The sequence below is a fragment of the Pristis pectinata genome, chromosome 4, assembly GCF_009764475.1.
Source record: "Pristis pectinata isolate sPriPec2 chromosome 4, sPriPec2.1.pri, whole genome shotgun sequence".
Lineage (NCBI taxonomy): Eukaryota > Metazoa > Chordata > Chondrichthyes > Rhinopristiformes > Pristidae > Pristis > Pristis pectinata.
In genome coordinates, this window is record NC_067408.1 from 24,509,961 (window position 1) to 24,533,623 (window position 23,663).

General features: G+C 41.9%; 1 protein-coding gene across 2 annotated transcripts; it reads left to right on the forward strand.

The window, feature by feature from the left end:
- Positions 1–1,323: 1,323 nt before the first annotated feature.
- Positions 1,324–23,604, forward strand: LOC127569053 (cytochrome P450 2U1). 2 transcript variants are annotated; one of them, XR_007956137.1, is made up of 6 exons: positions 1,324–1,743; positions 11,757–12,392; positions 14,734–14,895; positions 19,081–19,248; positions 22,675–22,913; positions 23,114–23,604. XR_007956137.1 is itself a non-coding variant. In XM_052013332.1 (5 exons), exons 1-5 carry the CDS (start codon positions 1,353–1,355, stop codon positions 22,851–22,853), a joined length of 1,536 nt encoding a protein of 511 aa, XP_051869292.1. In that variant the 5' UTR covers positions 1,324–1,352; the 3' UTR covers positions 22,854–23,604. The 2 variants fall into 2 exon arrangements, 1 of the variants encoding a protein (XP_051869292.1); XM_052013332.1 differs by having other exon boundaries at positions 22,675–23,604.
- The last annotated feature ends 59 nt before the right edge of the window (positions 23,605–23,663 follow it).

The following is a 23,663-nucleotide window of genomic DNA, read 5'->3' on the forward strand; positions in this document are numbered from 1 at the left end:
TTGTCCGCTCTTATTTCTCCACCAAGCTTTCACAGCGCTTTCCCATGCAATTGTTGCAGAACAGAGGGACCTAGGAGTACAAGTACTTGGTTCTCTGAAAATGGTGTCACAGGCAGACAGGATGGTGAAGAGGGCTTTTGGCATGCTGGCCTTCATCAGTCAGGGCATAGAGTATAGAAGTTGTGATATTATGTTGTAGTTGTACAAGACATTCATGAGGCTGCATTTTGTAATATTGTGTTTAGTTTGGTCGCCTGCTATAGGAAAGATGCCATTAAGCTGGAAAGAATGCAGAGGAGATTTATGAGGATGTTGCTGGGACTCAAAGGACTAAGTTATGGAGGGATGTTGAACAGGTTGGGACTTCTCATTGGAGCTTAAAAGCATGAGGGGTGATCTTAGAGGTGTATAAAATTATGAGGGGCATAGATAGGGTGAATGCACACAGTCTTTTTAAAAGATACTTGTCAGATACATGGATAGGTAAGGTTTAGAGGGATATGGGCCAAACGCAGGCAAATAGATCTCGCTTAGATGGGAATCTTGGTCGGGATGGACCAGTTGGGCCAAAGGACCTGTTTCTGTGCTGTTCAGCTCTATAACTGCAGGTATACAACACCTGTCCTTTTCTCTTTCCATTATTCAGGAACCCAAACTGTTCTTCCAAATAAAGCAGCAATTTACTTGCACTTCCTCCAATCTGCTAGATTTACAACATGGTCTCCTATACATTGCAAAAACCAATCACTGATTGGATGACTACTTTGCAGAACACCTACACACACTCTGCATGGATGTAAAGAACAAGACCTCATCTTCTATCCGGGCACATTGCAGCCTTCCAAATTCAATGTCAAATTCTATAACTTTAGATAACCTCTTTCTCTATCCACATCAGATCCAGCCACTTCTGCTGTAACTGATCCATCTGTGACATTGGCTGAGTTTTTCTCTCCTCATTAGCACACCCTGACCCACTGGCATATTCCCATAACCCTCATTTCTTAAGTTTCTTGTTCCTTTGTTTGTATTCTTGCTCTCTAAATGCCCTCATCTCATACTTTTGGTTCATTCTCTCTCTCTCTAACTGCCCCATAAACCAGAAGACTTCTCCCCACAGCAATTCTATCAGAGATATTCCCTTCGTCCTGTCCATTCCTTCCTCAGCATCTCTGCAAATTAAAATTAACATGTTTTCTTTCTCCCTGTTCTGGTGAAGGATCTTCGAGTTGAACGTTGACCCTGTTTCCCCTCCAACAGCTACTGCCCGATTTGCTGTACCTCGTCAACGTTTAATGCTGTGCCTGCCGAAGGCCAGGCCTCGCCCGCCCTTTGACCCCGGCCGGCCGGTGATGTCACCGGCCGGGCGCGTCAGCAGGAGGGAGATGGCGGTTGTCGGTGTTTGCTGGTCGGGCGTCCTCTTGATGGCCGCTGTTTTCCTGCTGACCCACTACGTGGTGAAACGCTGGACTCGGGACCGCTCCAGGCTTCCCGCCGGCCCGCGGCGCTGGCCCCTGGTCGGCTCGCTGCCAGGCCTGGGCTCGGAGGCTGGGCTCCCTCCGCATCTGCTGCTCACCGCCCTGGGACAGGCGTATGGCAGCGTCTCCAGCCTGTACCTGGGCAGCCGGCTCCTGGTGGTTCTCAATGGGTTCGAGGTGGTCAGAGACGCACTGCAGCGCAATGCCGACGTGTTCTCCGACAGGCCAACCATTCCCCTGATAACCATCATAACCCAGCGCAAAGGTTAGAGGGAGTGTGGAGGAGATGCTAGTAAATGTCAGATTACCAACCGATTAAGAAGGATGTCAGTGAGGTGACAGTGTACTATCTGATCAGTGGCCACAAAAGTCAACGTGCCCACTGCTCAAAAGATATGCCAATGTCTGCCAGAGTACCAAATGATTAAAGAGTCCTGGTGCCAGTGGTTGATAATCATCCAATTTAAGAGCAATCAATGGGTTGTTGTTGAAATCAGCACCTGTGGGTGACAGTATGCTACTGATTAGAAATAGCACCAGTCAGAGACAGTATCCTTTCTGGTTAAAAATAACACCAGTCAGAGATAGTATCCCTTCTGGTTAAAACTAGTATATGTGAGTGACATTATAGTTTCTTATTAAAGGAGAGTATCAGTGGGTAATGGAGTACCATCACTAAAACAAAACAAGTGACGCTTTATCATTCAATTGTGTCAGCAGGTGACAATTAGAGTCTTAAAGAGCACACCAGTGGGTAACAATATTGTCTGGTTTGTGTCAGTGGTAACAACTGGCTAAAGAGAGTGCCAATGGTGTGCAAATAGGTAAAAATTGAGAGAAGTATTGGATGTCACAGTATACTCTAGTTAAAGAGAGTTTCAGTGAGTGAGAGTGGATTATTGTTTAAAGAGAATGCTAGTGGATGTCAGAATACTGATCAGTTTAAGAGAGCCAGTAGATTACATAGTACCAATCAAATAATGCATCACTGGATGATAGTTAAAGAAACAAAGTACTGGTTCACGTCAGGGTTCTAAATGGTTAAAGAGGGTTGTGAGTAGTTGGACCTCTCTTCCTCAAAGGGCACGTCTTTGAATATTCTAAGCCAGCAGTGGAAAAGTAGTTGATAAACAAGGGGCTGAGAGATTGCTGACTTGAGGTTAAAATCACAGCAGCTATGTTCTTATTGAATGGGCAGGTGGCTACTCTGGTTCTTAATTTGTATGCAGTGGACTAACTGGTTATAGAAAGGATGTGCAATGGATTAAACTGTACCAGGAAGTTAGTGTTAATCTATTGCAGTGTGCCAAAAAACTAGATACAGCATCAGTGGTTGACATATTCAGTTGAAGAAAGTGCTAGTGCAAGGGAGATTACCAGGTGGTTAAAGGTAATGTTAATGGATGTCATTGTATTGAAAGGTTAAGGGAGAGTGTATAACAGAGAGTATAGGGATGTCACAGTGTCAACCAAGTAGAGGGAGTGTATGACTGTACCAACTGGTTAATTACAGTGCTAGAGGTTGACAGTATACTAACCAGTTAAGAAAAGGGTATGCCAGGGAATAACTGTGTCAGCAGTTTTGTTTAAATCATCTACAGGATGTGTGAGTCACTGGCAAGGCTACCATTTAATATCATCCCTAATTACCCTGAGAAGGTACTGGTGAGCAAATTTCTGGAACTCCTGCAGTACGAGTCATTGAAGTTACTTCCAAGATGCTGTTACACATTGGGGAAGTTTGCACTGGTGGCAGTGAAGGAATAGCGATATCTTTGCACATTAGAATTATGTGAGACTTGCAGGGAATATTGCAGGTGTTAGCCTTCCTGAATGCCTGTTTTCATTGACCTTCCAAATGAGAAAAGGTGTGTGTTTTGGGAACTCCTGTATTTAAAAAAAAGCATTGGTAAGTTGCTGGAATGTATCTTGTAGATGATTTATGCTGCAGCAACAATGTGTAGATGGTAAAATAGATGAGTGAGAGTAGTGTATAGGATTTTAATCAAGTTAAAGGGAGTACTGACAGATAACAGTATACAATGTGAATAAATAGAGAAAGTTTAGTGGATAAAGCACAACTGGCTACATTGAGAATGTAGTTCAGGTATTCTTTGGTTCAGGTGACTTAACGAAACAACTTTTGTATCTTTGGATATCTTGATTTTTAAATTGACCACATACTAGTTCTGCACAAATGACAGAATTGAGTTCCTGTAGATGGCCTATAAAAGGCATCAGGATGCCTGCAAAGTTGGATACCACGCATCAAGGTGTGTTTATCAGATGTCGTTGCTCCCCCTAATGAGAGTATGCTAAATCCTTAACATTACATGCAGACAAAATGCGTTAGACTATAATATGCATATGACATAAAGAGGTGAAATTTCTCAGCAAAAATCTATTTATCCTTTTTGCTTTTAAATCTGCACATTCTCATGATTTAGTTAGTACGTCTATAATCAGAGAAAACCAATCTAATTTTTCCTTGGAAAATTTAATCTTACTGTCATTTGTTACCATTTTAATAAAATGAATGTACGTCAATCCACATTCCAAATACAAACAAGGGATTTATTATCAAAAACAACGGTATAAAGGCATTTAGTACATCTTTTGAACAGTTTGTAGCAATGACCATAGTTTACTGGTTAGGCTGCTGGAGATTCCAAAAAGTAAATGATTTTTGAACAATCCTTCCAGTTGATTGTGCATTTGTCTTTTTCCAGATTATTGGTCTTCAAGAAGTATTTTTGAGATAAAAAGGAAAGAATAAAACAGAAAAGAAATTCAACTGAAAGTTGCAGCAAAAGATTTGAGGAGAAATAATAAGTCATAAATATTTTATTACTTAATTTTTATTGGAGTCTTTAGTTCCAATCACAGTTAAACCATTGTAGGGAGAAACTAAGTGAAAGGCCAAAGTAATACTGACTGAAAGACTGAAACTCAAAGGTCATACACATATGAACATTTTTTAGCACCTCTACTCCCATGGAGGAGCTCTGAAATCAAAGTGAAAGATACCAGGAACGTAGTCAGCATGCCAATTCCGACCAGATTATCAATGATTATAGCAAATGATATTCAATGCTTTGAATAAATTACTTCAAATAAATTGAATCCATAAAGTATAACAAAAGTGAGCACCGTCAACTTAAGAAGCTGAGAGGTAGGGGGAGAAATCAAGGAAGGCTCTCAAAAGAATAAAAAAGCAAAAACCCCATTCACCCAATCAAAAAAAATCCAAAATGTAAAAAAGAAAATCAAAACTCCAGTGGCCTCCCACAAATACCTAAAGGGAAAAAAAATGTTCCCCTCATAAACTTCTTGCCTCAGAGCATTGACTGGTTCCATAAAAAAATCAAAATTGATAAAGGCTAGAGTTGTATAAAATTTCGGGGTAATTTACAGAGCAGATTAGAATCAATTTCTCGTGAAACCAATTCTGTAATGACTTGGTGTAATAATGGTTTAAAGACATTTCATTTCACAGTACTGCGGGGGCAGATCCTAGTCATAGCTAGAGCTATTGCTCCATGCAATAGACATACAAGTCATGAGCAATGTCACTGTTTAGATACTGTGGTTTCCAAAAGAGGCTAGTTCTCCTTCATGATTAGAAAAATAGTGTGGAAAGTATGCATGTAGCTCTAATCAAATAAAGAATTGGGGAGATTGAAGGTGTGGTGTTCTTTCAAAGATATTGGAAATATGGATGTTGCTCTGTAGAATTGTTTTGTGTTATTGGGGCAGCATTTGGTACACCAACAATGTGGAGTGTGGTCAAAATTCTATAACTTTCCTGAGGTTTCTTTTAATTTGTATTTCAGATGAAAACATTCATTTCATAAGTACAATGTTTCCTACAAATCAAAGTCCGTGCTGTTATTTGTGGAGAGTGTGGCAGGTGCTTGATTATATACTTTTGGCTAAGACTTCAGTGCATTTCTAAGGGAATGCTATATTGTCATCCAAAATGTTAAACTGATCTTTCTTGGGATTGAGGACTATATTTCTCAAGCCAAACTGCTGTGGAAATATAGACAAAAAATGCTGGGCAGTTCAACAAGTTGGGTAGTATCTGTGACGAAAAAATTGACATTTTACGTCTGTGACCTATCATGAGGTGCATCTTATAAGTTTGCAGTCATGGAATGTGGAAGATTACTTCTTGTTCTTATATTATTTATTATATAAGGGTTTTTATTATAAGGGTTAGATTTTATAAGGTTCTTTTTTAAGTTGTTTTATAAGTCTTTAATCGGGAATAGTGAGGCTAGACTGCGCAGGCACGTGACATCGGCAGGTAAGGCACAGGCAGTTTAAAAAGTAAACCGCCATATCCAGCGGGCAGCGTCGGAGCGGGCAGCGGAGTGAGAGGGAGCAGAGTGGTCGAGCTTTGGCTCAAGGGGCTTAGGCACTAAAGGGGCAAGGCAGGTGAGTAGCTGGTAGGTAGATTTACCTGCTATCTGTTTTAAATTTTTAAGTGGAAAAACTAGGGGGAATAAAGAATTAGTTCAGATGGAGGACATGGTGGTGTGCTGCAGCTGCTTGATGTGGGAGCTCGGGGACCTTGCTGCGGTCCACAATGGGCACATCTGCAGTAAGTGTTTGAGGCTGGAGGAACTTCGGCTCACAATCAATGAGCTGGAGTTGCAGCTTCAAACACTGTGCAGCATCAGGGGGGAGAGTTTTGTAGATACTGTACATAAGGAGACGGTCACCCCCCCCCCCTCCCCCCCCCCCCCCCCCCCCTTAGAGCAGGTACTACTGGAGTCCAGGAAGTAGATGGAATGGTGACTGTCAGGGCGGGGAAAAGGAAGAAGAAAACAAACAGGCAGATAGAACAGAGGACCCCAGAGGCTGTTCCCCTCAGTAACAGGTTTTCTGCTTTGGAGGCTGTTGAGGGAGATGACCTGCCAGGGCCTAGCAGCAGTAGCCAGGTCTATGGCACTGGGACCGGTCCTGCTGCTCAGAAGGGAAGGGAGGAGAAGAGGAAGGCAGTAGTGATAGGGAACTCGATAGTCAGGGAAACAGATAGGAGGTTCTGTGGCAGTGAGCATGAATCCTGGATGGTATGTTGCCTCCCAGGTGCCAGGGTCCAGGATGTCACTGATCGGGTCCACACGATTCTAGAGCGGGAGAGAGAACAGCCAGAAGTCGTGGTTCATGTTGGTACCAACGACATCGGTGGGAAGAGGGATGAGGTCCTGAAAAGTGAGTTTAGCGAGCTAGGCAGAAGGCTGAAGAACAGGACCTCGAGGGCAGTGATCTCGGGATTGCTGCCAGTGCCACGCGATAGAGAAGGTAAGAATAGGAGGAGATGGCAGATAAATGCGTGGCTGAGAAGTTGGTGCAGGAAGGAAGATTTTAGATTTTTGGATCATTGGGATCTCTTCTGGGGAAGGTGGGACCTGTACAGAGAGGACGGGTTACACCCGAACCTGAGGGGGGCCAGTATCCTTGCGGCCAGGTTTGCTGGGGTGGTTCAGGAGGGTTTAAACTAGATTGCGAGGGGGAAGGGAACCGGAGGAGTAGGTCAGAGGAAGAAGGGGGATAGGGAAAAGTCAGATCTGACAGGTAGAGAGGCTTTGAGGAAGGAGAAGCAGAGTACAGGCTGTGAAAGTAGTAAGGTGGATGGGCTAAAGTGCATTTACTTAAATGCAAGAAGCATCCGGAATAAGGGAGATGAACTGAGATCTTGGATTGGTACATGGTTCTATGATATTGTGGCTATTACAGAGACATGGCTGACATCAGGGCAGGAATGGATATTGAATATTCCTGGTTTTCAGTGTTTTAAAAGGGATAGTGAGGGGGGGGGAGAAGAGGAGGAGGGGTGGCGATACTGGTCAGGGACACTGTTACAGCTGCAGAAAGGGTAGATAATGTAGATGGATCCTCTCTAGAGTCAATATGAGTGGAAGTTAGGAACAAGAAAGGGGCAGTTACCCTCCTGGGAGTATTCTGTAGGCCCCCTGGTAGCAGTAGGGATACTGAGGAGCAGATTGGGAGGCAGTTTTTGGAAAGATGCAAAAATAACAGGGTTATTATAATGGGAGATTTCAACTTTCCAAATATTGATTGGCACCTACTTAGTGCCAAGGGTTTAGATGGGGCGCAGTTTGTTAGGTGTGTCCAGGACGGCTTCCTGACACAGTATGTTGACAGGCCAACTAGAGGGAATGCCATATTAGATTAGTTTTAGGTAATGGACCGGGACAGGTGATAGATCTATCGGTGGGTGAGCATTTGGGGGACAGTGACCATTGCTTCATAACCTTTAGAATTGTCATGGACAGGGATAGGAGAAAAGAGGACGGGAAGATATTTAATTGGGGAAAGGCGAATTATGAGGCTATAAGGCGAGAACTTGGGAGCATAAATTGGGGTGGCATTTTTGAAGGGAAATGTACTATGGAGATGTGGTCGATGTTCAGGGATCTTTTGCAGGATGTTAGGGATAAATTTGTCCTGGTGAGGCAGAGAAGGAATGGTAGGGTGAAGGAACCGTGGGTGACGCGAGAGGTGGAACAACTACTTAGGAAGGGGAAGGCAGCATACATAAGGTGTAAGCAGCAAGGATCGGACAGGGCTAGTGAGGAATATAGAGTAGCAAGGAAGGAACTCAAGAAAGGGCTGAGGAGAGTGAGAAGGGGACATAAAAAGGCTTTGGCGAGTAGGGTTAAGGAGAATCCCAAGGCTTTTTTCTCGTACGTGAAGAGCAGAAGGATGGCTAAGGTAAAGGTAGGTCCGATTAAAGACAAAGGTGGGAGGATGTGCCTGGAAGCTGTGGAAGTGGGTGAGGTTCTCAATGAATACTTCTCTTCAGTATTCACCAAGGAGAGGGGTCGTGATGATGCTGAGGACAGTGTTGGTGAGGGAAATGTTCTAGAGTATGTAGATATTCAGAGGATGTGTTGGAGTTGTTAGAAAATATTAGGACAGATAAGTCCCCGGGGCATGACGGAATATTCCCCAGGCTGCTTTGTGAGGTGAGGGAGGAGATTGCTGAACCGTTGGTTAGGATCTTTGAGTCCTCGTTGTCCACAGGGATGGTACTGGAGGATTGGAGGGTGGCGAATGTTGTCCCCTTATTCAAGAAAGGTAGTAGGGATAGTCCAGGGAATTACAGGCCAGTGAGCCTTACATCTGTGGTGGGTAAGCTGTTAGAAAGGATTCTAAGAGATAGGATCTATGAGCATTTAGAGAATCATGGACCAATTAGGGACAGCCAGCATGGCTTTATGGCTTTGTGAAGGGAAGATCTTGCCTCACAAGCCTGATAGGGTTCTTTGAGGAGGTGACCAGGAAGATTGATGAGGGTAGTGCAGTGGATGTGGTCTTCATGGATTTTAGTAAGGTGTTTGACAAGGTTCTGCATGGTAGGCTTCTTCAGAAGGTCAGAGGCCAAGGGATCCAGGGAGGCTTGGCCGTGTGGATTCAGAATTGGCTTGCCTGTAGAAAGCAGAGGGTTGTGGTGGAGGGAGTGCATTCAGATTGGAGGGCTGTGACTAGTGGTGTCCCACAGGGATGGGACCTCTACTTTTTGTGATATTTATTAACGACTTAGATGAGGGGGTGGAAGGCTGGGTTAGCAAGTTTGCAGATGACACAAAGATTGGTCGTGCTGTGGATAGTGTGGAAGGCTGTCGAAGCTTGCAGAGGGATATTGATAGGATGCAGAGCTGGGCTGACAAGGGGCAGATGGAGTTCAGTCCAGAGAAGTGTGAGGTTGTACACTTTGGAAGGACAAACTCCAAGGTGGAGTACAAGGTAAATGGCAGGATTCTGGGCGTGTGGAGGAGCAGAGGGATCGGGGGGTTCATATCCACAGATCACTGAAAGTTGCCTCACAGGTAGATAGGGTAGTTAAGAAAGCTTATGGGATGTTAGCTTTCATAAGTTGTGGGATCGAGTTTAAGAGCCGCGAAGTGATGGTGCAGCTTTACAAAACTCTGGTTAGGCCACACTTAGAGTACTGTGTCCAGTTCTGGTCGCCTCAGTTTAGGAAGGATGTGGAGGTGTTGGAGGGGGTGCAGAGGAGATTTACCAGGATTCTGCCTGGATTGGAGACTATGGATTATGAGGAGAGACTAAAGGAGCTCATTGGAGAGAAGGAGGATGAGGGGAGACATGATAGAAGTATACAAGATATTGAGAGGAATAGATAGAGTGGACAGCCAGCGCCTCTTTCCCAGGGCACCAATGCTCACAACAAGAGGACATGGCTTTAAGGTAATGGGTGGGAAGTTCAAGGGAGATGTCGGAGGGAGGTTTTTCACCCAGGGAGTGGTTGGTGCATGGAATGCGCTGCCTGGGGTGGTTGTGGAGGCTGATACATTGGACAAGTTCAAGAGATTGTTAGATAAGTATATGGAGGAATTTAAGATGGAGGGATAGGTGGGAGGAAGGGGTTAGATAGTCTTAGGTGTGGTTTGAAGGGTGGCACAACATGGTGGGCTGAAGGGCCTGTATTGTGCTGTATTCTTCTGTGGTTCCACAGAAACAAAAATACAAAGAAATTATTTACCTTTTGTAAACAGACTGTAGCAATGACTTTACAGCCTTCTGGGGACCCCAGACGATAGTTTATTTTGAATGGTGACATAAAAAATTAGAATAGCAGTCTGTGTATTCCCAGCGGGACTGACTGCCTGATTCATGCAGACACTGTATAATTTGAAGTGCTGGTTTGACTAGGAGAAATTTTCATTCAAAATGATGCAACAAGACTAATTTCATTATTGATTCCCAACATGGAAGCTACAAATAATATCTACTCCCGTATAAGAATAAATGATTATAAGATGACTTTTTCAGTTGTACAAAACATTGGTTTGACCGCACATAGAGTATTATGTACAGTTCTGGTTGCCACCCTACAGGAAGATGTGGTAGCATCAGAGAGAATGAAGAAGAGATTCGCCAGGATGTTGCCAGGAATGGAGGGCTGTAGTTACAAGGAGAGATTGGATGGGCTGGGTTTATTCTCACTGGAACATTGGAGGCTGAGTGTTGACCTTATGGAGGTTTATAAAATTATGACGGGCATGGATAGAATAAATAGAATCTCCTTTCCCAGGGCAGGGGAGTCCAGAATTCAAGGGCATGGGTGTAAAGTGAGAGGGGAGGAATTTAAAGGAGATCTGAGGGATACGTTTTTCACACAAAGGGTGGTGAATATTTGGAATGAGCTGCTGGAGGAGGCAGTAGAGGCAGATGCTATTACAATGTTTAAAAGGACGGGCACTTGGATAGGGAAGGAGGAGAGGGATTTAGGCCTAATGCAGTAACGTGATGTGCCCCACTTGTGATTGAGTTGTTGATTGCTGAGAACAATTCACTGAACTAAATCTAATCTAATTAAAAAGAATTTTATTTCACAAATTCCCATTAAAAGAACAGTTTTAAAATAGGATATGAAATGTAATGGGGTGATACTTCAGGGACACAAGAGACTGCAGATGCTGGAATCTGGAGCAAAAAACAAACTGCTGGAGGAAGTCAGTGGATCAGGCAGCATCTGTAGGAGGAAAGGAATCGTCAATGATTTGCGTCGAGACCTTGCATCCAGATTAGGAGTTTCCCCTTTCCCATAACCTCCAGCCCCACCCCCCCATCCCCCCATCACTTATTTTTGTCTCCCTTCTGGTTCCATCCACCCAATATCCACACATTTCACCCACTGGATCCCCTCCCCCATCTGGTTCAATCTGTCCTTCATTTCTCCCCTGATATTTCATCATTATCATCCTCACTCTTCTGACTCCAGCACTAGTAGCCTCTTATCACCTTCCAGCAGCTGTCTCCACCTTCGCCCTCTCCTCCCTCCACCTGACTCCATCTGCCTTACTTTTCCTTGTCTGCTTCCACCTGTCATCCATGTGCCTCTGTCTCCCAACTCCTCCCCTTCCTCACTTGACACCATCTGCCCATCATCCATCACCCCTTCTTGGTCCCACCTATCACCTAATGGCCCCTGTCTTGACCCTCACCCTCTCATCTTTATACTGGCTATCTGACTATCTTCCCTCTCCACTCTGATTTCTGATGAAAGGTCTCAACCTAGGACATTGACAATTCCTTTTCCCCAGGAATGCTGATTGACCCATTGAGTTCCTCTAGAAGATTGTTTATTTTTTGTACATGGTCATACTTCCTCCAGCTTTAGAACATGTATGATTATAAAATCAATTAGGATGGTAAACTATTTAGGAATATTCAAGTGCTCTTTAAAGTAATAAATAAATGCTCATCTGTGTTTATTTTCAGGAATAGTCTTTGCGCCATATGGTTTAGTCTGGAAGGAGCAAAGAAGATTTTCCCTTTCAACTCTGAGACATTTCGGTTTTGGGAAACTTGATCTAGAGCCTAAAATCCTAGAGGAACTGAAACTTGTGAAGTCAGAGCTTTTGAAATCAGTGGGAACAGCCTTTTCTCCTTTTCATGTCATTAATAATGCTGTATCTAATATCATTTGCTCGATGTGCCTTGGAAAACGGTTTGACTATGATGATGAAGAATTTAGATCCATTTTGCATCTGATTGCCCGAGGAATGAAATTAGCATCAAACAGCCCTGCAATGCTCATCAATGTATTTCCTTTACTTCGGTATTTACCTTTTGGCCCTTTCAAGGAGGTTGCCCAAACAGTAAAGGATGTAACTTCATTCCTGAAAAAAATCATTGCTGAGCACCGAGAAACTATGAATCCTGAAAACCCACGTGATTTTGTTGATTTTTATCTAAAAGAGGTAGACCGTGAGATACAAAGAAACCAAAATACGAGCTTCAGTGAAGATTATTTATTTTACATAATTGGTGACCTCTTTGTAGCAGGGACAGATACAACATCCAACACTTTGTTGTGGGCTATTCTCATAATGGCATTGTATCCAGAAGTTCAAGGTACTGATTAGCCATACTTAATAATGGGATTCATTAAGGTAATGTTTGTATATATTTAGCTGGAAGGATGATATTAAGTGCATGTGTCAAAAACTGTTATCTCCACCATGATAAGAGTGATGGAAGGTATAGCTAAGCATGGAGGGTTCATTAAGGATGATGGTGGCATCATAACACCTAAACCAAGTGATACATTTACATGTTTAAATAAATAAAAGCTCGCTGACCTACTTTTGCCATAGGTTGAAATAATACTCTAGTGAAGTATAGCATTAGTTACTTTTTTTTCAGCTAAGTGCATTTTCAGTAATTTTCTTTGATTAATGTAAAAGTGGTTGAAGAGTTGTGATTTTTTATTTTGTTTTAAATTACTGTTAATTGCAGTTAATTTGCAATTGTTTCTGAATATCATAAATATTTAGAAACATTCTAAAAAAAACTTGATAGCCTTCATCTAACGCAAAGCTGTGCTTTTACTCAAAGTTTTTGTGGCACATTTCATGACTGGGTCTCGTTCTGGCATGACCACATGACTGCATTACATCACACAAGGGAAGAGCCTCATAGTTTTGGACCCAGACTTACATATTAGTAAACTTATATTGCTGGATCGACATAAGTTAAGTTTGAAGGACTTCAGTGCAAATGTGGGCAGTGAGCTTCTCTTCGCAAGTTTGGGCCATTAACTGAAATCAATGCTTGTTCTTAGCCATTGGCTCCATCCCTCACTATGGTGATTATCTAAGGCAGACCCAGACTGTTTGCAGCCTTGGTATTATATCTGACAGCAAGAGATCCTTCAATCACTTATCCATGTATTTACCAAGGCAATCCATTTCTGCAATCAAAACATTGACTCACCCTTACTTTACTTCATGCAGCTGAAACCCTCAACCATGTCTTTGTTATGTATAGACTTAATAATTCCACTTCCCATCTCCCTTGTACTATCCTGTGCATTTGATGTTCTCTGTACTCTGCTACCTTTGTCCTAAATCCTATACTTGATATTAAACAGTTAGGCCATACTTTGATTTTAAAATTCTCATCCTTGTTTTCAAATTTCATCTAAAGATTTTCTAACATTATTTTTATATTCTCCGGCTCTACATCTCAGAGATATCTGTAATCCTCTACATCTGGTCACTGCAACACCTCCAATTTAATTTGCCCATTCATTGCCAACTGAATTAAATTGCCAAGGTTTGGGCGCTGGAATTCCCTCCCTAAAGTTCTCAGCCTCAGCTTTCTATCTATTTTCCCTTCTTTTAAAATGCACCTTATTTCTGAACAAACGGACCTAACGTTATAAATAAGTGTCAAATTTTGTTTGCTAATACCTCTATAAGGCAGTTCGGGTTTATTTACAATATTTAAGACACCACATAGATACGTGTTAAATATTAGTAAGGTGACAGTGCATTGACGCCCCCAGTATGCATCAGCCATGAATTACACGATTCACTCACTATTTTCCCCATAAATGGTTTGCAGACTCTGGAGTATAGATTTTGAAGTGGAGATTTGGTTCTCAGAGGAAGAAAGGAACACTGAAAGAGTGAGTCATACTTACTTCTCAAACTGCGTGAAATTGAAAGAAACAGAGAGCAAATGTTGCTACTGTATTTTAATGAGGAAATGGTGCATGGCACGGGACTCTTACAAAACAGATGGAAAAAGAATTATTTTAAGAAGTGAGGGCACAAAAATCATTAAGGGTTAGGAGAGAACTCAATTTAAGTTTTGTGAAACTGCTAAAGGAAAGTTTGACTGACCTCTGAAGGTCATCTAAAGTTTAACTTTAAAGCTGTGCTGAGAATGTAGCTGAGTTAAGTTATTCTTTCAAAATACTAGGTCAAAAATTTGTTTAGTGTTTGTTGGGATTGTAGAAGTGAATCTGAGTTGTAAATTGATGATTGAGAATAGATAGGAAAGCCAGCAGGTTTTGGAGACTTAGATTGGCAGAACAATGCTGACTGTCATGTCAATGAAATGAATGAAGTAAGTTCATGCAACCGATTACAATATTCATGTTTAGAGTTTACTTCTTGAAAAGAGCAAACATAACTTAGTCAATTTCCATACAAGATCAAATATGCCCAAAAGATAATGATCAAACATAGACAGTCCTAATGACTGTACTTCAGAGCCTTTCTCCTCATTAGAAGTTTACATTTTGGGCAGAACTTGACTCTTAATTCATCATAACATACATGAATTCCAAGCCTTTACTCAATTTTATCATATTCATAATTAACTGGGACAAACCTTTGAGCATGACCATTTCTAAGCATACAAGGCATGATGGATTAGTCTGTAAAAAAAATTCTTCTTTTTGCAGAACAGGTTCATAGAGAGATCAAGGCTGTTATCGGTGAGTCCAGATCTCCTTCCTTCAAAGACAGACATCATATGCCATTCACAGAAGCAACAATAATGGAAGTTCAGCGGATGACCACAGTTGTTCCACTAGCCATTCCACATATGGCATCAGAAACAGTTGGTAAGTGTGCTAATGAATTAACAGTTATTACACAAGAAACTATTTACTGAAGATTCACCAGGTTTACTGCTGGAATGCCCATGCAGTTAATTACATAATAAGCTATGCATTTACTTTAACATTATTAATTGACACAAACTAACAAGGCACAAACAAAGTTGTATATTATAAAATAAAAGCAGATAATGCTGGAAACATTCGGCAGGTCAGGCAATATCTGTGGAAAGAGAAACAGTTAATGTTTCAGGTTGAAATCTTTTTATTAGAACTGGGAAATCAAAAAAATGTTGTAGAGATGGTGAGGGAGGGATGGTTAGGACAAAGGGTATATCTCAGGTAGGCTTAGGTTAGGGTTACCACGGGGACAACCTGTTATTTATTTGATAAGTTAATGAGTACAGCTAAAGAGAGAGAAAACATGAATAAAGGACATAGAAATTGCAAATTGCAGAGATATAGGGAAAGCTCTGCCGGTCAAGCTGTGCTAATGGAGAGAGAAAATTTGAACCAATCTCACAATTATATTACCTACAGCAGAACTGGTCAGTTCAGATGCAAACAGGCAAAATGAAGGTGTTGAGCTTAGTGTTCAATCTGGAGGGCCATAACATGCCCAAACAGATGATAAGGTGCTGTTCGTCAAGCTTGCATTGGGCCTCCTTATTAGAGTGTAGGAGGCCACAGACAGGTAGTTTAGCTGGGAGTGGGATGGAGCATTAAAATGGCAGGCATCAGGAAGATCTGAGTCACTCAGCAGACTGAACATTGTTGCTCCACAAAGCAGAATCAGAACCAGGTTTATTATCACTTACATATTCGTGAAATTTCTTGTTTTGTGGCAGCAGTATAGTGCAAGATATAAAGACATAAAAGTTACTATAACTTACAAAAATAAATAAATAGTGCAAAAGAGGAATAACGAGGTAGTGTTTGTGTACCATTCAGAAATCTGATGGCGGAGGGAAAGAAGCTGCTCCTGAAACATTAAGTGTGGGTCTTCAGGCTCCTGTACCACCTCCCTGATGGTAGTAATGTGAAGAGGGCATGTCCCAAATGGTGAGGGTCCTTAATGATGGATGCCGCCTTCTTGAGGCGCCGCCTCTTGAAGATGTCCTCGATGGCACGGAGGGTTGTGCCTGTGATGGAGTTGGCTGAGTCTACAACCCTCTGCAGCCTCTTTCAATCCTGCACATTGGAACCTCCATATCAGGCGGTGATGCAACCAGTCAGAATGCTCTCCACCGTCCATCTGTAGAAATTTGCAAGAGTCTTTGGTGACATACCAAATCTCCTCAAACTCCTAATGAAGCAGAGCTGCTGGTGTGTCTTCTTTGTGATTACATCAATGTGTTGGGCCCAAGATAGATCCTCTGAGATGTTGACGCCCAGGAAGCTGCTCACCCTTTCCACCGCTGACCCCTCAATGAACTCCCGGCATCCCCTTCCTGAAGTCCATAATCAATTCCTTGGTCTTGCTGACGTTGAGTGCGAGGTTGTTGTTGCGACACCACTCAACCAGCTGACCATCTTACTCCTGTGTGCCTCCTTGTCGCCATCTGAGATTCTGCCAAAAACAGTGGTGTCATCGGTGAATTTATAGATGGCGTTTGAGCTGTGCCTAGCCACACAGTCATGAGTGTAGAGAAAGTAGGGCAGTGGGCAAAGCACGCATCCTTGAAGTGCGCATCATCTTGTCAGTGTTTGGTTTCTTCAATGTAGTACCCTAGAATAGAAGAAGTGCAAGTGAATCACTGCTTCTCCTGGAAAGACTCTTTAGGTCCCTGCATGGTGGTAAGAGAAAAGGTAAAAGGATAGGTGTTGCATCTACTGTGATTGCATGGAAAAGTGTCGTGAGTGGTTGCTGGAACTGAAGGAGCGAATCAAGGAGTGTTAAGGGAATGGACCCTTTGGAATGCTGGGAGAGGAGGGCAAGATATGTCCAGTGGTGAAATGTTATTGAAACTGGTGGAAGTGGCAAAGGATGATCCGTTGAATGGGGAGATTGGTAGAGTGGAAAGTAAAGGGGAACTCCTTACTCTCTCCAACTGGAGAGGAGCTGAGAGCAGAGGCATGGAAAATAAATGAGATGAGGTCAAAGGCTTTTTCCACACTGGTAGAGGAACGGCCATGATTCAGGAAGAAGGAAGACATCTCAGAGGCACCTGCATGGAAAGTACAAAGAAAGTTATGTTCTTTGGCCTGCATTTTAACCATACACCCCCATCCCTTTCCTTGATGGCAGAATTAGACAAGGAGGCAGTTAAAATGTGATCAGTGATATAGATCCAGCCAAACCTGTGGCTTTGCCCCTTTGGACAGGCAAGCAGGGCATCCGATGGAAGTTAGCAGCATTTTTAAAAATGCAGATCAGTTGTGATGACATCATTGCGATGCTATTTTTAATTTGATTCCAGAAGAACCAATTGGTGGATTTTAGGCCAGAAGAGGACCCAGCTAACTAAGTTTTGAAATGAAACTCTGGAAATATTTAACTATTCAGGTAGCGTCTATGGACAAAGAAACAGATAATGCTTATGGTCAATGGCCATTGATCTCTCAAAACTAACTACCCCATTTCAGTTACTTTCCCACATAATTATTATCATCTTTGCATGCTCTCTGCAACTCCCACCATTCTCCCATCATTTTTCAGATGGATTGGAGGGCTTGAGTTATCAGGAGAGCTTGGATAGGCTATGTCTGTTTTCCCCAGAACGAAGGAGACTGAGAGGTGACATGATAGAGATATATACAATCATGAGAGGCAAGGATAGGGTAGATAGCCAGTGGCTGTTTCCCATGGCAGGGGTGTCTGTAACTAGAGGGCATAGTTTTAAGGTGAGAGGGAGGAACTTTAAAGGGGTTCTGACAAGTAAATTTTTCAAACAAAGAGTAGCTGATACCTGGAATGAGCTGCTAGAGGATGTGATGGAAGCAGGAATTCGTATAGATAGGCCTGATGGTAGGCATAGATGCAATGGGCCACAGGGTCTGTTTCTATGTCTCTAATGCCCTGTTTGACAACTGAGGTGGACGTAGAAGTCCCAGGTCATATTATCAAAGGACAAGGGAGTTACTTTCAGGATCTTGCTTGCTATTTATCTGTCAAACAACATTACTGAAAAGGATTACCTGGATCACCGCATTGCTGCTTGTGCAACGTAGCTGTGTGCAACAAAATCAACAGTCATGTTTCCTACGGTAAACAATATTTACACTTGATACACTATTTCATTAGCTGTAAAGTGTGTTCTACAAGAGACATAGAATGTGCTGTATAAATGCAAGTTTCCTTTCCCCTTTTTGCAAACACTCACTTCAGTTATTCTCTACCCTAGAAAATATTCACAAGTCCGGCTGTAAACCCAGTTTCATCATCTCAGGCCTTGCACCAGCAGTCAATACTAGTGACCAGTTTTCTCAACTGATTGCGTCTTCCTATCTTTTTCCAACCCACTTCTTACAAAATCTCAATTCATTATCAGCATGCCGAAACCATACATAGCTAACATTTGGGCCATGTTGATTTCTTAAGTTAACTCCTCTTTCACCAAGTAATTTATTGGCTAATTTAACAACGCTACATTCTGTATGAACAGTGTGCTCCAACTTCTGAAGCACAAAGACAATTAAGATCGGTTAGCAATATTAAAAACCATGTTAGCACCCTGTGCTTCACATGAAGTGCTGCGTCTTTCTCAGATGACAAAGAATGTTGGCAAAGAGAATCTAGTCTCTGTAGTTTCCCAACTACTATAACAATAGTTAAAACTATTCTGTAGTGCTGTTATTTATTAGTTTGCATTTAACATGAGATACGAGGCAGGTGTGACTTTATTGCTTATATTCATCATATTATGGTCATAATAATGAGTCATTAATTAAATGATTGGGAAATCAATCTGGCTCATACCATTACACCCCACAAATATCAGCAATAAATACATTGCTTGGAACTATTCCAGGTGCATAGTGCCATTTGCTAGCCAATAGAGCAGAGGAAATACTCTAAAAGCCATTAAATAGGTAAGAAAAATAAAATACGTACAGGAATCAAAAATAACCTATTTTGATTTCAAAATTTATGAAATGTTTAGCAGATTGAGCAAAGAGATTTTGGAATAAAAAAAATCAGATTTATCCCTCTCTCAAAAGTATGCTAATTTTTATTCTACTTTTATCCAGACTTTAAAGGTTACACCATTCCTAAGGGGAGTATTGTGATTGCAAATCTATGGTCCGTCCACAGAGATCCAAGCATGTGGGAGCAACCTGATGAATTTAATCCTTCACGTTTTTTGGATGCGGATGGAAATATAGTAAAAAATGAGGCATTTATGCCTTTTGGAATAGGTAGGAGTTTATTTTTTAGTATAACATTCCTATTGGTAAATTGATTTATTATTGTCACATGTACCAAGTTACAGTGAAAAACTTTGACTTACATGTCAATCATACAGGTAATTTCATTACAACAGTGCATTGAGGTAGTACAAGGGAAAAAAAATAACAGAATGCACAGTAAAGTGTTACAGTTACAGAGAAAGTGCAGTGCAGGCAGACAATAAGGTGCAAGGCCATAACAAGGTAGATTGTGAGGTCAAGAGTCCATCTTATTGTAAAAGGGGACCGTTCAATAGTCTTACAACAGCAGGATAGAAGCTGTCCTTGAGCCTGGTGGCATGTGCTTTCAGGTTTGTATCTTCTTAGATTTGTGAGGGGAGGTGGGGTAGAAGAGAGAATATCCGGGGTGGGGGGAGGTCTTTGATTATGTTGGCTGCTTCAACAAGGCAGTGAGAAGTGTAGACAGAGTCCGTGGAGGGGAGGCTGATTTCCGTGATGTGCTGAGCTGTGTCCACAACTCTCTGCAGTTTCTTACGGTCACAGGCAGAATTGTACTTGTGCAATTTCCCCTAAATTCTTAAATTTGATCAGTGTCATTTGTCAACTAAGGAAATAGATAGGATGCTCAGAGAAACCTGTATGTCCTTGTGCAAAAATCTCTGAACATTAATGTACTGGTACAGCAAGCAAAGCTGGAAAGCAAATGATGAGTTGGCCTTTATTGCAAGAGGACGAGTACAAGAGTACAATGTTTTACTGAAATTATATAGGGGTCCTGGTGATACTACAGGTCTACCTAAGAACAGAGAAACATGTAGTGGATGCGATGGGAGGTGAGGACATCCATATAATCGCTGTCACTAAAGGGCAGATCCTGGCGGATTGGAAGAAGTGAATGTCATGCCACTGTTTAAAAAAGGATGTAGGCAAAAGGCAGTAACCATAGGCCAGTTAGTTTAACATCTGTAGTCAGGAAAATGCTTGAAGCTATCATTAAGGAAGAAATAATGAGACATCTGGATAGAAGTGGTTCCATCAGGCAGACACAACATGGAGTCAGAAAGAGCAGGTCCAAACTTACTGGAGTACTTTGAAGATGTAATGAGCACAGTGGATAGTTGGGAACAGGTGGATGTTGTATTCTTGGATTTCCAGAGGTGTTCGATAAGGTCCCGCATTAAAGACTTATCCATAAGATAAGGATGCATGGAGTTGGGGGTAATATATTAGCATGGATAGAGGATTGGTTAACCAATAGGTGACAGAGAGTTGGGATAAATGGGTGTTCCTCTGGTTGGCAGTTAATGGAGAGCTGAGTACCGCAGGGGTTGGTGCTGGGCCTGCAACTGTTCACGATATACATTAACACTTTGGAAGAGGGGACCAAGTGTGGCGTATCTAAGTTTGCTGATGACACTAAATTAAGTGGAAAAGCAAATTGTGCAAAGGATGCGGAGAGTCTGCAGAGAGATATTGATAGGGTAAGTGAATGGGCAAGGGTCTGGCAGATGGAGTACAATGTTGGTAAATGTGAGGTCATCCACTTTGGAAGGAAAAATAGAAGATCAGGTTATTTAAATGGTGAAAGATTGCAGCATGCTGTTGTGCAGAGGGACTTGGAAATGCTTGTGAATGAATCACAAAAGGTCGGTTTGCAGGTGCATCAGGTTATCAGGTAGGCAAATGGAATGTTGGCCTTCATTGCTAGAGGGATTGAATTTAAGCGCAGGGAGGTTATGCTGCAACTGTACAGGGTATTGGTAATGCTGCACTTGGAGTATTGGGTGCAGTTCTGGTCTCCTTACTTGAGGAAGGATGAGGAACAACGCCTCATTTTCCGCCTTGTGAGTCTCTAACCAGCCTCAACATTGACTTCTCGAACTTCTGGTAATCCCACCCCTTCTTTTTCTTCCCACCCCCCCACTCCTTTGTCTTCCCTTATTCCTGTGGCTGCCTTCCCCCGCCTTGATGACCTGCCCATCTCCTCCCCTACTCCATCCTTTATTCCATGGTCCACTGCCCTCTCCTACCGGATTCCTCCTCCTTCAGGCCTTTGCCTCTTCTATCTATCACCTCTCAGCTTATTACATCTTCCCCCCTCACCGGGACTCACCTATCACCTGAACTCACCTATCACCTGCCTGCGTGTGCTCCTTCCCCTCCCCCCATTCTCTTATTCTACCCTCTTCCTTTCCAGTCCTGATGAAGGGACTTGGCCCAAAACACCGACTGTTTATTTCCCTCCATAGATGCTGCCTGACCTGCTGAGTTCCTCCAGCACTTATTGTGTATTGCTCCATATTCCAGCATCTGCAGGATTTCTTGTGTCTTCTGGAGGAAAGATGTACTGGCTTTGAAGGCAGTGCAGAGGAGGTTCACCAGGTTGATTCCAGAGATGAGGGGGTTAGCCTATGAGAAGCGATTGAGTCACCTGGGAACTATACTCGCTGGAATTCAGAAGAATGAGAGGGGATCTTATGGAAACATATAAAATTATGAAAGGGATAGATAAGATAGAGGCAGGGAAATTGTTTCCACTGGTAGGTGAGACTAGAACTAGAGGACATAGCCTCAAGATTTGGGGGAATAGATTTAGGACAGAGATGAGGAGAAACTGCTTTTCCCAGAGGGTAGTGAATCTGTGGAATTCACTGTCCAGGGAAGCAGTAGAGCCTACCTCATTAAATATATTTAAGACATAGTTAGATAGGTTTTTGCATAGTAGGGGACTTAAGGGTTATGGGATAAAGGCAGATAGGTGGACCTGAGTCCACGACCAGATCAGCCATGATCTTATTGAATGGCAGAGCAGGCTCTAGGAGCCAAATGGCGTACTCCTGCTCTTATTTCTTATGTTCTTATTTGGTCACAACTATGAATTACAATATTGTTCAAAATCCTGAATACATAAACCCTGTTTATTCTGGTGTACTTGCTGAGTGAATAGTGAAACTTCACACTTTTCACCTGTTTCAGTGCTGAATCTTTCTGTGAAAAACAATACAAAAGAGTTTTGGAACCAGGCAACTCTTACAGCAACTTCCTAATTTCCACATTAAACTGTGATTGTGCAGTAATGAGAAACTACTGTCCAAAATGTGTTTAATAATAAATAAATGTTGATTTCTACTGCCCTTGTGTTGTGGGAATGGCTCTCAACTAACATACTGGTTGAATTTGGATGGTCTTGACACACAGATGCTATAGAATGAGAAAAGAGGGCTTTGAGTGTTTATTGTAAAATTAGATAAATGTTTCCTTCTTTTTATCTCATTGTACAGTTGATAAGGAATAGGGCTTTGCAATGAAAGAAATCTAATGCCTATCTGCAGTGATGGGAATGGAGCCATATTACACCATGTGTCACCAGAATGACACTGTGCAATGTTACAATTCTGATTTGTTTTATATTGATTGGTCCTGTTTTGTGACCAGGAAAAAGGATCTGTATGGGAGAGCAAATGGCAAAGATGGAACTGTTCCTCGTCTTCAGCAGCCTCCTGCAGTCATTTTTCTTCAAACTTCCTGAAGCCAGTGATGCACCAAACATGACCGGTCGATTTGGTCTCACACTGTCTCCACATCCTTTTAAAATCATTCCAGTCAAGAGATGAACTACTTATTGGAACAGCCTACAGTCTTCCAAGGTTTAGCATTTGCCACAATGAAGGAAGGTGATATCTTTTCAGTACTTGCATATATATTACATGCATTATAATTTGCATAAGATGCCAATCTCTAATTTGTCTCTTTTAATGGTACAGCGATAATTACTCTTCAGATGTGTCATGAATGGCAAATTAATGAATCAGTTACAGTCAACTTTAAAAATTATTAAGTTTCATTCTTTGAACATATTTTTCTTCTTCTGCAGAAATAGTTAAACAAGACCATAAAATTTCCTATTTCTCATGATATCTTGATCTGACATCTATACTTGGAACAGACAATACATTCTTAAAGCATTTATTTTTACATATTTTACTTTTGAAGACTGCCTACAACTTACAATGAACAATGCATAAAAACACAATCAAGCACAATTTTTTTGTTTTATCGTCCACTGCTGATTCATGAAAATCACAAGGCTGAAGTGAGTAGCATATTTCCTATTGTATTTACTGTTTGGTATTTCAGTGAAGGAAAGAAATGAAAGTGAAGAGACAAATGCTATAGACCTTTTTCACTTGAAAAATTGCACTTTCTCTACTAATTAAGTAGCTTTATAATCATGGTTCAAGTTGTGTTTTTTTTAAAATGCAGTTTATACATTATGGACCTAGCTGAACTTTCTGTACGAATTTCTGGTTTAATAACGTGTGCAGGATGTCATGTTGGTAAATAAACTAGACTGCATGCAACTTGCTCCTCTGCCTTGGATGGATTACTGTTCTTGGATATCTGAAAGGAAAAAGAGACATGAA

Excerpts from the sequence above, each read along its gene's own strand:
- LOC127569053 (XM_052013332.1), top strand. The coding sequence starts at position 1,353 with ATGTCACCGGCCGGGCGCGTCAGCAGGAGGGAGATGGCGGTTGTCGGT. Across the intron at positions 14,896-19,080 it reads TATGGCATCAGAAACAGTTG|ACTTTAAAGGTTACACCATT; the intron begins GTAAGTGTGCTA and ends ACTTTTATCCAG. Across the intron at positions 19,249-22,674 it reads ATTTATGCCTTTTGGAATAG|GAAAAAGGATCTGTATGGGA; the intron begins GTAGGAGTTTAT and ends TTTTGTGACCAG.